The sequence below is a fragment of the Arachis ipaensis genome, chromosome B02 (genome assembly GCF_000816755.2).
Source record: "Arachis ipaensis cultivar K30076 chromosome B02, Araip1.1, whole genome shotgun sequence".
NCBI classification, from domain to species: Eukaryota; Viridiplantae; Streptophyta; class Magnoliopsida; order Fabales; family Fabaceae; genus Arachis; species Arachis ipaensis.
The window spans coordinates 85,354,948-85,369,114 of NC_029786.2; the positions used below are offsets into that span (position 1 = coordinate 85,354,948).

The window sequence follows — 14,167 nt, forward strand, 5'->3', positions numbered from 1 at the left end:
GATGTATATACAGATACTCTTATATCTCCACTATATATGTATATTATGCTTTATCCCTCTTAGAGGTTGATTTGGAGAAACAGGTTTTGTAAACCGTATTTTTCTTTCATATATATATATATAATTCTCGCGATGGTTTATTTTTGTTCGCTACGTTATCGATCGGAGTGTTACACTTTTCGAGTCACGATTTTTATTTATCCCTTTTTCCTTCAAAGGCTCCTAGTTATAAACATCATTCATACTACTATACGTACTAAATTTTTATTTTAGAGGTCGTAATACATTGCCATCTCTGAATTATGACTTAAGCATAAGACTCTGTATGGTAGAGTGTTACAATAACACATAAGGACATCATCATATGCTTATTTTTGCTATCAGCACCATAGAAGTTCCCATTTAATGTGCTGAAAAATAACATAGTTACCCAGGATGTAACCCAAAATGAGATGAAAAAATATTAAATGAAGCAAAAGAGAAAGAAATTCAACCTCTCATGAGCTGAGAAGTGAGCTGAATAATCCAAAGTGCTAAAATATCAATTACTTAATTACCAAATTGAACCATATTTTTCTATATATGAATGAAATTATTAATTTTTTTTACTGCAAAATAAATATTGACACAAGGAATAAATATTATTCATCTATTAAATAATAGAAAAAAAGTTACCAACTATGCTATCTATTAATTACTACATTAACTGACTTTTTATGTTCAAATCGTAAAAAATTTGAATTTTTTTAGCATTCATAGCTTAATTTTATTTTCTCATGTTTACAATTGATATATTGGAATTTCATCTAAGTAAATTTATTCCAAAAATTGTGCCAACTATTCCTGGTTATATATAAATTAATTTCAAATGCTAAATTCATTTTTTCTTTACATGCAATGGGTCTCAATAAAACATGACTAATTTATGCTTTTTTTCATTTCGGCCTATACCCAGCCTTCTACAGCCGAACCATTCCAAAAATAAAAGGATCCAGAAATTCATACCCACTATCCTTTCTCCTTATTTACTTCTTTCTTTTATTTTCTCTTTTTCTTTTTTTTTCTTTTTTTTGGTCAGAGTGAGAGAGTAGGGATTTTCAAACCCCAACAATATACCGTATAGCCCACTTCTCTTTTAACATTATTTGTCTAACACTTTACTTTATAACCCACTAAACCCAATATTTCAAGCCATTCCCTTCTTTTCCTTTCCTTTCAAAATCTCAACTGTTATCAAGTAAATAATGTTGATCACAAGACCATATAATTTGAATAAATGCTAATTGAACTTAAACCGAAGTGAACATTGTAGAATAATTAAGTTATAAGCCAGAAAATAACCTTATACAGGATAGTCTCTCTGATATTGAATAGTAAACTCTAGTTCTCAGATAGATGTTTGTCTAGGAAAGCTTTGGCTAGATTACTGAAGCTTGCACTAACTTCTTCAGCTGCTGCATACCTCTTGATGGCATCAACAACTTCTGGCTTTAAAATCTCTTCCTTGTTAGATTCATTACACACATAATAAAGTGCTCCAAGTGCATAATTTACCTAAATATCAAACGGTAATTACTCAGTGATACATCGAATCATAATAAGAAGAAAATTAAGAATGTAAAGGTCGATAAAGATATATGATTTACTCAGCAGTTACTATGTAATTTTGAGAACAAGTTATTAGTAAGCAAGTTTAACAGGTATAAAGGTATATACATTCTAGAGAATCTAACATCCTATGAAAAATCATTCGAAGTTATTTCTTCTGATACACAGAAGACAATAAGAGAACCTAAATTTCAAAGATAGAGTAACAAATATGAATCATGCTCATATATAGCATAAACTAGGGGAAAGATTATTGTGTCAAAAACAATTTTAAGATTCTGGCTTTACATGTCCCTTTGGCTCGTAGCATTCACAAGTTGAACTAAAGAGCCAAAACAAAATCATGAGGTGGTCAAGCAAAACAAACTCAAGAAAGTTTCTTATCCTTACAGTGTTCCTGACTGGGCTTGATAGACATTGAATGATAAGAGGTATGCCACCAAACTTACTTACAACTGCAACATTTGCCTGATCTAAAATAAATAAATCAATTCAAAAGGCTGTTATCATGAATAAAATTCTTTAAAATAGAAGTTTACAAAACAAGAGCAAAACAACTAGCATTTTACCAGCACAAGAATTGCAGATGCCTCCAACACCAAAGTCTACAAGTTTTTCATTGGGTTCAGTCATGCAGTCCAGGAAGAGTTCCAAAACATTAAGCTGCTCATGTGTCAAATTGGGTAAAACAGAAGTTACAAACTGAACAATGCATGCATCGATATTAAAGAAAGTTACAAAGTACAAAATATGCAATTTTTTGGCTCCATACCTGTCGCAACAAGTTATAATTGTAAGGATCATAAGCGAAGTTGGCCAAATTTGCCAGAATCCTCTCTTTTGTTTCTGTTAAGGGGGGAAAAAGAATATGAAAAAGTTTCAGCAATCTAGAACTCTAGAAGACAAATGTGTCTTTACAAATGCAGTTGAAAAGAGTGTTTCAAACATTACTAAATTATCAAATAAAACTTCTAAAAATAAATGAAAAAAAAGTATACCTTCATCAGTTGTGTTCTGAAACTGAGACACCAGTTCCTGAAACAAGCGTCATCTGTCAACGAAAATACTTGTGTCTAAAATAGTTGTACATGACTATTATTTGTTTTTGTTTTGCCGTCGTTGTTGCTGTTATAATAATAAAAGCAACAGAAGTTGAAAAGAAAAAGATGATGAGAGAAGCACCTGAAGGTATTGAAATCTAGGACTTCCATATTTTCCAGTTCGCTCTTGTTGTCTCTGGTCATTGGTGAACATCGATAGTTCCCTCTTCTGCTCAATAACTATTTATTAATACTAAGAATAATAAACATACAAATCTGTTTGCACAAAAACTTGCTGATAGAAACAGCAAGAGAAGCATGGGAGGGAATGCCAACAAGAACGATACAAGCTTGGAAGGGCATCAAAAAAGAAAGATAGAGATAGCCTAGAAGTAATTGTGATTACTGCTACATTAAGCTTCCGGCTAATTTTGATGACATAAGATTAGATTCGACCAAGAGACCACAAAGGAGGTAAAAGCTATCACTTGATGGACAAGGCGGTGTGCGTAGTGTATAAAAAGGTATTCAATAGCATCATAGCAAAACAATTGTAACCAAGGTTCTGAAAACCGGACCGGTCATCGAACCACTCTAATTACTGGTTTATTGATCTAATCGGTTCAACCGTAGTTCAACCAAAAAATTCGTTTTATAATAAAATAATAAAAAATATAAATAAATACCCTAAAACATAATTATAATCTAATATAAATCTTAAAACGTCTTCTAAATTTAAAGCACTACATGAAATGTCATCAAAATCTTATGATTTTATCAAAATACAAACTCAAAAATTAAATAACTAAGGTATTTATTTAAATATATTTTGAATCTAACTCTAATCTCATTGTTGATGAGAGTGAAAATTAATAATCATAATACTAACTCTAATCTAATTAAGCAGCTATTGTCCGATCTGAGCCAAATTAGATGCTTATATGCTAATAAAGTAGAAGTACTACTTGATCCCCTACTAATGTTCTCCATGATGATAGTACCAAAAGCATAATTAAAAACCTAAGCACACAAAGTAATTAACATCAAGATATTTCCATCTTTGAAACAAACTTAACCAACCAACCAAATATAAACTAACCTGAAGAAACAAGAAACAAGGATAATCCCAATCTCAAAAATCACAACAATTTCAATTTAGCAAATTAGAAAATTAACAATTTGAGAAGAACAACACAGCAACTCAAAGACAACAATACACAACAATTTGCAAATAAACAACAAGAATAGAAAATCCAGCAAATTATATCGCAGCAACCTATTAATTTGGCAAATCAAAACAACAGCAGCCCAACAATTTAGCAAATTATCAACTGAACAAGTTCAAGAACAGAAAATCACAATAAAAACAAAAACAAAAAAAAAATTAAAGACAACAGAACATCAACATAACATAACAGAATCAAGAACTTGATCAACAATCCTAAACCACAGTTATAACAACAATAATTGAGAAAAGAAAATCTGATATTAACAATCCTAAACCAATAAAAACAACAATTACAGTAAAAAATACTTTCTAGAGCACAGAGGTGAGGGAGCACAGAGGGCTGGACGCAGCAGAACAGGAGAAGAGATGGCCTGGACTGCCGCAAAACCAAAAGACAAGAGCCATAGTCAAGAACTTTCAACTACTTTGGATCACACATTCCCAAATGGTAATTTCTTCATTCGTCTTAAGCATCTCTTTTAACTTTGTTAGAAGTAATTTTTCAATTAAATAATCAAAGCACAACTCAAGAAATGCAAAAAATTAAGCTGCACACAGCATAAGAATGCAAAAACAACATGAAAAACAGCAACACAGCAACAAACAGCATTACAAAAAAAACAACAATCAAGAACAATAAGAACAACCACAGCAGTGAACAAACATTAACAATCAAAACCATCAAAAACAAAGAGCAACAATCAGCAACAATAAACACAACACTGAACAATTAAATAAAAAAATACAGCTGAACAACAAGAACAGTTCCATAATTACTGTAAAACAAAATAATCTAAATTACTCATAACAGAAAAACCTAAGAAAATCATTACTCATAACAAGAACAGCTCACCACTGGTTTTTTAATCAACAATTTAAAAGGCTAACCAGATCGTAACTGCTGCCGGTTCAAAGTTAGACCGGTTGGATTGGCCGGTCCAGTCTGGTTTTCAGAAGCATGATTGTAACATGAAAGAATGCAGGATTTACCAATTCTTTATTAACGGATTGCAAATTCACATTCATAGAGACGCTTTTTTTGAAAATCTAAACTATTTTCCGAACATTGTATCAGGCAAAATTCTACGATGAAAAAGAAAAAATATTGCAGATCAAAGATTCAGAAGCAATCATCATATATCAACATTTGAATAGAAAAACCAGATCACAGTTCTATAGCAAATCCATAATCAGAGATAAAATTTGTTGTTGCAAATATGGAATCATCAATAACAACAATTAAAATTCCAGAAGCACTCTCACCAAGAGAGCAGAAGCAAAAGACGAAGATGACTTGGACGAGCCAAGCAAAATTCTATTGCGATGCAACCAGTGGCTTCGAAGATCGAAGCAAGGGCGAAGGGTTTGAACTTGCAAGCGATAGTTGGTTCTCGGCGGTTAGGAGGGTCACTCTTTGGCCGGAGGAAAAACTGCTCACGGTTCCTTGTTGCAAGATCGGAGACGAGCGGCGCAACACGATTTGTGGCGGCGAGTGAACTGCTCCTCAGTCACCGGACTTGCGTTCTCATTCTCATTCCCACGCTGTTGTTCTGTGTCCCAGAGTTGGGCCTTCCATGGATGAACATAGTCCAAGCCCAAATCCAATCTGAATTTCACCAAAAAAAATATATTAAATGTGTATTTTTCTTTCCACAAAGGCTGTCTTAGAGACTGTGATATAATGAGTATAATAAGGTTTATGGAAAATCCCAGCTCCGCCAAGAGTACTGAATTTCAGCTGGAGGCTCATCTCCAATGCCCTGCCCACATGGAAAAACCTACAACAGAGAGGAATCAGTATCTCACCACTTTGCACAACTTTGATGCCGCCGGAGCAAACGGCGGAGACCGCGGAGCTGGAGCTGTGATCCGAGATCACCAAGGCGCTATTTTGGCTGTTGCAACTTGGAAGATCCATGGCGTGCTTTCATTCGGTCAGGGAGGCAGAGGCACTCTCTTGTTTAGTGGGACTGAAATTAGCAATAGAGGGGTGTTTTTTTATGTTGTGGTTTAAGGGGATAACATTGAAGTACTCCATGCACTGAGATATCCAATTACCCACAGTAATTATTTTGGACTCTCTTTGTCAAATGGTAATTTTTTTTGGATAGGCTTAGATTTACCCAGATTTCTCATGTAAAGAGAAATGGTAACTTAGTTGCTCACTCTCTAGCAAAAACGACCCTCTCTGTACCTAACACACTATGGATAGACGAGGTTATCTTCTTTTTTAGGATATTAGTTTTGATGTATTTTCGTGTAAAATAGTTTATCAATATTGTTTAATCACGTATTAGCATGTATATAAGATATTTAACATAATTTATATTGTGAGAAACTAAACAGTTTTACTTGTAATATAATATACATGAGAGATTTGAATTTATAATCTTACGCAAAACACAGCAAAATCCTTACAATATGCCTAGTGGCTTAAATGATTCAACGTTGTTCAATTAAATTCAATTTTTAATTGAGTTTCTTTTGACTTTTACAATTGTGTCCATGTTTGTTTATTTATTTATTTTTGTCAATGAATTGTGTTCACGTTTAGTAACACCGTCTTTGGTCGTTCATGGTTTCTTCTTTTTTTGGTCATGGTCATTCATATTTTGTTTTGGAGATGTTATTTAAACTGAATGGGCTTTTGAGTGCTGAGGTCCAATAGGTCCGGTTGGGCTGTCCGACCCAAACAGTCCAAATACAAAACCTTACAGCATACTAGCTTAGGAATAGGATTCAACAATAATATTATATCCGCCCCTCGCCATTTCAAAGGTCTCGGGTTCGAGTCCTACCAGCTGCAACCGAGAAGAAAAAAATTGGTAAGTATATGAGAAGTGTTTGGGTGTGTACTATGTACTTAGGATTGGAGATTGTCCAATCCATTGGGGTACCTAGGATTGAGGGTTGTCCAATCCATTGGGACACCTAGGATTGGGGGTTGTTCAATCCACCGACCAAAAAATAAAAAAAACAATAATATTATGACACTAAACTAGTCAGATCTAATGACCAACATCAAACCTTATGCACTTATAAAGCGCAGTCTCATTTGATATCTGTTTCTAAATTTTTCATTTTCCCTTGTAATTTCTTACTCTTTGGTTTTTGCCAACTCAGACAAAGAAATGCAACGTGAGATGTAGCTTTGGTTAAAAGAGTTTGATTGATATACAATGGACTTCACAAATGCATGGCATTTAACAAAAGGTAATTAGAAAAAAAGGTAGATAATTGTCAGCTACTTATAACTTAGATATTGATTCATGCCACCCAACAAGAAGCAAAAACATCCGGGAGTCGGAAGAATCTCAGTCAAAATAAGGTTGCTGACCCATGCCACTTCAATCTTCCAACCTCTCGCCCTTCAAATATGGCCATTTAAGGCTACACAAGAAGAAAGAGGATGTTATGAAAAACAATGACACCAAAAACATTTATGTCTTTATCTCTTAACATGAACAACTCTCTTTATAGGGTTCAGGTTTATCCATGAAGTGAATAGTATACTGTACAATACATACCAGAAACCAACTACTTGTAGATGGAGAAGTGCATAAGATATGCGGCCCTATGACGAACCTGTATAACAAAATCATTTCTTTAAATTTGATCGCAGCACGGGTTGATAATTAGAAAGACATTTCGCTCACCTTTGACGCATATGATCGTAGGTCTGTCGCTGAAATCAAGCTAGAGCATTGTCTTAGAAGAAGACAGAACATTTCATAGATTACTGGATTGTCTTCGATTAATGAGTTGGACAAAACCCAGTTCTCTGTCAAAACTAGGTGAATGTACATCTTGAAGAAATCACAACTTTTGTCTTTGAAGTTAATTGCCCTAAGCAATCTCAGGATGTCTTCTCCACTGTTGGCTTGACACAAAAACTGTATCAAGATTTTTGAGATATGGATGCAATTAATTTGGTGGTAATAATTGTTGAGTTATGAGTGCATTTTGATTTTGCAATGATATTGACAAATGATCCAAGAATGCATTAAAAAAATATATGATAATTTAGAAATTAAACTGGTGGAAAATATTGAAACAGGTAATAGTACATGGAAACATACATAAGCAGAACACAAATTGAGTGGTAAAAGGGAAAGCAACATACTCCATTAAAACAGGAAAGTAGGTTCTGATACGCCACAGCACTCTTAAGTTGCTTACAACGGGAGCTGGCTACGGGTATGCACTCAACAGATTGGATGCAATTCAGATCCTTTGAGACTCTGCACGTCCAAGCCAGTTAGAATAAGAGAAAGGAAGCGAAGATAAAGTAATTGGGCAAGCACTAAATTACACTTCAGCTTGTTTATTTACAGTTTGCACTAATTAATGCTGACTGATTTCATTGATGATTACCACATACAGAAATTCAGAATGTATAAATATCTCAGCACTAAGAATTAACAGAGTATAAAATAGTTTGATCCAACTTGCAGAGATGATAATCACTTCTCTATTAAGTTTAATTATCAAGCATTAAACAAAGCTACAATTGGGTAGATAAATAAAGCTACTAAGTTCATAGTTCAAGTACTACATTATTATTACTGGCACTAAAAAGTAATAACAACCTGGAAGCAACGAATTTTGCTACGTTCCCACAACTTGAATGCCATTCTTGGTCTGTGAAGTAATTGACAATCGCTTGCATGCAATCATTCAAAAGCACTAATAAACCTTGAAACTGGCGATCTAGGAATAGACATATAATAATTTCAACGAGTTCTTCAGCTTCTACAACAGAAAATACTGGTCTTTTACTCCTGCAGTGAGCATAAAAAGGCATAAGTTGACATTGTCACACCAATAAACAACGATGACAAATCATAAATCATGTCCCAAAAACACTTAAAATAAACCAATGATAGAGCTTAAAAGAACAAGGATTTACACCTTAAATGTGCAAAATATATACTGAAGTTTCAAATAAACACTTAATCACAAATCACCAAGGTACATTAGACATCAGTGATGGTAAAAAAACTACGATATGCAAAAAGTCATTAGTAAACACTTAATCCTTCTATTCTTTAAGCCAATTCTTTAAGTGTGCCAAAGGTAACAAAAGTAACAGAAAACCAATTCACATAATTGTCTAAGTAGACACATTGTTGTGGCTTACCGTATTAGACAACAAGCAGTGACAAATTTGAGCCAGGCTCTAATATTTTGGGGTGGTTCTCCAGTGTCAGAATCTAGGATACAAAGACAGATTTTCTTAGAAGGATGGAAATAAATATATGTAGCAATGTCTTTGTTGTTACACTTGAAACACTGCAAATATCTCAACATAGTTACCTAAATTTTTGGGTTCACCACTGGATGAAAATTCAAAAAGAAACCCATAAGTGTCAAGAGCTGTTCTCAAATCTGAGTACTCAGGAAACCAACCAATCTCGACAGGCAATTGATCAACCTAAAAATAATGATTCTGTATTTAATACTAACGTATCAATTGAAAATAGATTCAAACGAAACATGCTCAGTCATAATTGTTACTGCTACCAACATCTATCATTACCAAAAGGAAACATAACAAACATGTCTTTACCTCTTTTCTAGAAGAGAGAACTGCAGACCAAAAGTCAGAGGATGAGTTTCGAAGCTCTTCATTTGATGAATATAACACTGAACGAACAAAACAAAAATAGATGAGTGACAATCTGACTGCTATGCTTAAAGCTGGTAACAACATAACATGAGACTAAACTTTCACCCACTTGTGTTGAAGGACCAAATGGCTACTGGTTTTTCTATATGACCACAGAGGAATGCTAATTTTGGAAGCCAACCATTGATGAGCAATCCTTCAAGAAAGTTATCACCTGAAACAATGCAGCATCCTGACTTAAATCAAGCACTACTTGGTATTTTGCAATTCCAAAAGGAAATGGCCTATGAGTCGACAAAAAGTGCCAAAAATACTGACTGAACAAACAAAATGCCATAGCAACCTTTTTCTGCTGCCAATTCCACCACAGAATTCAGCTCACTGTTCAAAAATGACTGCAGGAGGTTGCAACTTCCAAGCTCAGGAAATTCCAGCGGCGAAAAGGCCTTCTGCATCTCATGAAAAGAAACATCCCTATTCTCATACATCCAAGCTTAAAACCAACAGCAAGCCATACATAGATGATAGATGATATCAGAGAATTGAGTTAGTATAATAACCTTATCTCCAAAAACTTTCACTCCCCAGAGAGGAATATCTTCTTCTTCACCAAAATCGTTCAACTGCACAGAACAATCCAAGCAATTGCTACTGAATGACAGACAATGAAAATAACAAGACTTTTCCCTCCAAGTGGAATAAAACCATTAAAACCTAAGTAGTAATCGACAATGAAGAAATAAAGGCAAAATAATAACAATGAAAGGTAAAACATTACAAAAATAAGAACAAGGGGAATAAACTATTTTGCCTGATTTTCACACTTCTCAACAAGTTTTGTCAAGTAAGCTTCCCTGAGATCTTCATCATCATCATCATAGGAACAGGCATCCTTCTTAGCCTTTTTCGTGTTTGGATTTTCCTTCTCATTCTGTTGTTTTAAATGATCAGTAAGAAGATCATCCAACCCAATAACCTTCTTTCTCCTAATCCAGACTCAAAATTTTCCATAAGTTAGTAGTAAGCAACATTTACCGACCCAACCCTAAGTAATCCAAATCAAATCATGTACTTGGTTTTTGAAGTTAGATAATAGAAACTATTAAACCCTAAAAATTCCCCGTAACCACAAAAAAGAAAAGTTCAAAATAAAAACTTTGAAGAGGGAAAAGGGTACCTTTTATTGCTAACTTTGGGCGCGGGTTTGAGAAATTCATCCTCTAACTCGAAATCTAAAGGGTCGTTGACATCCAATGTTGGTGTTTGTTAACTGCAGGTTAAGGTTGATAGGGTTTGTGCATAGCAGAGAGGAGAGTTTGAATGAGATAAGTGGTAAAGTGAAGAAGCATGCTCTTTCAAATTTCAATCTTTGATGGGCTTTTATATCTTTCTAATATTCTGCTTGCAAAACGGGTCCCTTAAAATATATTGGAAAGCTTTCAAATATATCGGTACACTGGTGTTTCAGTAAATTTTAATACCAGTACACTTTAAAATTTTCCAAACATATTTCTCCCTTCTAGATCAATGCATAAATATCTCAACTTTCACTCACATTTACACTATACGATGTGAATATACATGCATCATTATATTAATTGTGAAGAACAATAAGAATTCATAAAATGTTTTTTCTTGTGACAACTTTTTTCCCCTTAAAACAAAGTCAAAGGCAATCAACTTTAATTTGACTTGAGGAATACGGTATTAGGGTTACATGTTGCTTAAATGCTCAACATATGCCTCATAATACAACCATAAATAATAAAGAAAAGATATAACATGTTGCAATCTTTGCCTATATATATATATATATATATATATACATATATCTCACTCATTGGCATGGTAATAATAGTATCTATCAATCTATTGAGGGGTCAATAGATTTTTATTGGTCACAAAAAGGAGCCGGTAACCAAACTTTCCCACCAATATTTGCCCAAAAAAAGGTGTGAGAGACCCATAGTTATCAGAACTGAACCGGTAATCAACCCAATCATACGATCGGGTCACCGGGTCACTGGTTCAGCCGATGAGTCACTAGTTCACCCGGTAGACCGGTCATAATTAAATAAATATATAAAATTATAAAAATAAAAGCAAAGCAAAGCTTCTTGGTAGAATATATGTATTCAAGTTGACGTAGATTTTGCATAAATGAACAGTAAGCTTATCTCATACAACATTTTGAGTATATTTGTCATTTTAAAGACAGGTTTCCACTTGGGAGGTCGCAGGTTTCCACTTTGTACCCTAAACACCAATTACCTCACATGAACCAAAATTAATTTGAGGGAAAACGCCACAATTCAATGGTTATGAGTTTACTAAGAACTAACATAAATTTAAAATCGGCAACAGCAGCAGAACAAATCACTTATCAGTTATCACAAATTTCAGATTCAAAATACAAATCACTAATCAAGTAATCAGAGACATTCAAAATCAAAAATCACTCATTCAGACTTCAGAGACATTCAAATTCAATAATCCAAGTACTCAACAGAAATCACAGTGCCACTAACCTTCCATTACAGCAGGACGTCAACGGCGAGGCGACGGCGACACGACAGCGAGATGACGGCGCAGCAGCTGGAAGCCTCGAACAGCGACTCCACCGGCGGAATGGATGACGTGCCGAGCTAGAAGAGAAGCTCTGGCCGTATGCGTTTGGGAAAGGGGAAGGAGGAGGCCGCGAAGACGCCGACAACCACGGACGGCGGCGGCGGTTCCGGCGACGAAGGTGGGTTTTTGGTCTGGATTTTGTTTTTTGTTTTTTTTAAAAAAAAATAGGGAAAACGACGTCGTTTCACACGAATCGGTCGGTTTTCAATCCAATCCAACCGGCCTATTGCCGACCGGTTTAACGGTTTCAGAACGGTTTGAGGATCAACGGTTTTAGGAGAAGAATCGGATCATTCTACACGTTGGTTTCTGATTGAACCAATTTGACCGGCCGATCTAGCCTAGTTTTTAAAATATTCAGAAACATTCAAATTTTTTAAAGTAACACCAACCCATCAAATGTAGGCAAAATTGGTCTTGCTATGGATATCAACAGAGGACTTGAAACAATTCATTTAAATATCCTTCTAATTTTATGTTTGAGAATGCCTATTAGATCCAACTGAGTTGCAGGCTCAAAATGCAATTTTTTCATGTTACTTAATTCCAAATTTTACACTAGAACAATATTTAATAATGAAGTGCAAGATGTAATCACAGAACTCCCACAGAATTCAGAGTTTAGTTTATATTCAGGCCTAAAAAAGTTTCCATCTGCAATAGAATCCACCAAGGATTCTGCATAGTATATTTCCTTTATTATCCAGCAAATTTAACAATAAATTCAACAATTCAAGTATTCAACTCTGTTATCCAGCAACAAAATTCAAAGCAATGATGTTATCCTTAACAATAAATTCAACAATTCAAGTATTCAACTCTGTTATCCAACAACAAAAAAATTTGCTCAGGTTCAGCAACAATTCTAAAAAACCAAATACAACATCAACAACCACCAGATTCAACAACAATTCTAATTAAAATTTGCTCAACTTCAACAACAATAATTTCACCAAAATTGACACTAAACCAGAGAAAGAACAGGGTCGAAAACTTGAAGGGAGCTCACTTGGTTGACTGGTTCCGAGACCGCGACGAAACAAGAAGTCGACCACCACCATCACCCAAGGGAGCAAATGCTGCTTGACTGGTTCTGTCTGTTTCTGCCGCCGACAAAGTGAACGCAAGGGCACGAGACCATGATGACGACCTTCAGTCTCAGACGAGTGCGAGACCGAGAGAGTGACGAGATGAGGCTGTGAGAGACTGAGAGTGACGACTGACAAGGTGAGGAGAGAGACGAGAGAGTGATGAGGTGAGGGTGAGGCCGTGAGTGAGGGACTGTCGAGAGAGAAGAGAGACGAGACTGGGGGTTGGGGGTAGGGGTGGCAAACGGGCCTAAACCCGCCGGGCCGACCCGCGTAACCCGCCAAAAAAGGCGGGTCGGACTGAAAAATCGGAACCGCCAAATAGCAAAAGCCCGCCTAACTCGCACCGCTTAAACCGCGGGCTTTGGCGGGGCGGGGCGGGGCGGGCTTCCCCGCCGGGCTAAGATTTTTTTAGTGAGGGGGTATTTTTGCAATTTTTTTGCCAAAACCTAACTTCTCCCAACCTAACTTACAAGAGTATGAAGATAAAAATTGAGTATTTTAAATTATGTTTATGTTATTTTAGAGACAATATTTATAATTATTTTTGGATTATGTTTATTTTATTTTGGAGAGAATATTTATACTTATATTTTGAATGAAAATTTGATTTATAGTTATATTTATTAGATATTTATAATTACAAAGAATTTAATGTTTGTGAATATAAAAATATAATTTTTTATGCCATTAGAAATTATAAATTTATTAATATGGTTGTGGAATTATATATATTATTTAGTAGTTAATAGTAAACAAAAAAAAGAGGAGTTTTGGCGGGGTTAGCCCACCAACCCGCCAGCCCGCAATTAGGCGGGACGGGGCGGGACGGGCTTCCCCGCTTGCCACCCCCAAACTAGGCCTTAGCAGTTAATTTTATAAATATAAAATAAATTTGAAAATTATTAATATATAAAATTATATTACACTTTTTTATTTTGATAAA

The 14,167-nt window shown here is 35.0% G+C and overlaps 2 protein-coding genes across 5 annotated transcripts in view; both read right to left on the reverse strand.

Moving 5' to 3' along the window:
• The window catches only part of LOC107625575 (armadillo repeat-containing protein 7-like), a 15,531-nt gene continuing 2,581 nt past the window's right edge, over nt 1,218-14,167 (reverse strand). For 2 of the 3 annotated variants that reach the window (XM_021116081.1, XM_016328250.2), the window contains exons 2-7: nt 2,791-2,877; nt 2,607-2,643; nt 2,381-2,454; nt 2,178-2,271; nt 1,999-2,081; nt 1,218-1,554 (exon numbers count right to left, since the gene is read on the reverse strand). In XM_021116081.1, the coding sequence (XP_020971740.1) occupies nt 1,381-1,554; nt 1,999-2,081; nt 2,178-2,271; nt 2,381-2,454; nt 2,607-2,643; nt 2,791-2,877 (549 nt within the window). In that variant the 3' untranslated portion in view covers nt 1,218-1,380. Of the gene's footprint in view, nt 1,555-1,998; nt 2,082-2,177; nt 2,272-2,380; nt 2,455-2,606; nt 2,644-2,790; nt 2,878-5,139; nt 5,483-5,682; nt 6,069-14,167 lie in introns of those variants that run through there. The other variant, XM_016328251.2, reaches the window with a different exon arrangement.
• LOC107625574 lies at nt 6,909-12,170 on the reverse strand. 2 transcript variants are annotated; one of them, XM_021116080.1, is made up of 12 exons: nt 12,034-12,169; nt 10,683-10,775; nt 10,066-10,128; nt 9,615-9,719; nt 9,446-9,522; nt 9,193-9,310; nt 9,017-9,089; nt 8,466-8,657; nt 8,000-8,117; nt 7,533-7,769; nt 7,404-7,461; nt 6,909-7,266 (listed from the first exon to the last, which is right to left on the reverse strand). In XM_021116080.1, coding segments are annotated over exons 4-11 (864 nt in total). In that variant the 5' UTR covers nt 9,616-9,719; nt 10,066-10,128; nt 10,683-10,775; nt 12,034-12,169; the 3' UTR covers nt 6,909-7,266; nt 7,404-7,413. The 2 variants fall into 2 exon arrangements, with proteins under 2 accessions (XP_020971739.1, XP_016183735.1); XM_016328249.2 differs by lacking the exon at nt 10,683-10,775 and having other exon boundaries at nt 12,034-12,170.

Bases quoted from the DNA above. Each gene is read 5' to 3' on its own strand.
- LOC107625574 (XM_016328249.2), bottom strand. The intron at 9,090-9,192 runs GTAACTATGTTG...TTTGTATCCTAG, and splicing joins TGGTGAACCCAAAAATTTAG to ATTCTGACACTGGAGAACCA. The intron at 7,770-7,999 runs GTATGTTGCTTT...ATCTTGATACAG, and splicing joins TACTTTCCTGTTTTAATGGA to TTTTTGTGTCAAGCCAACAG.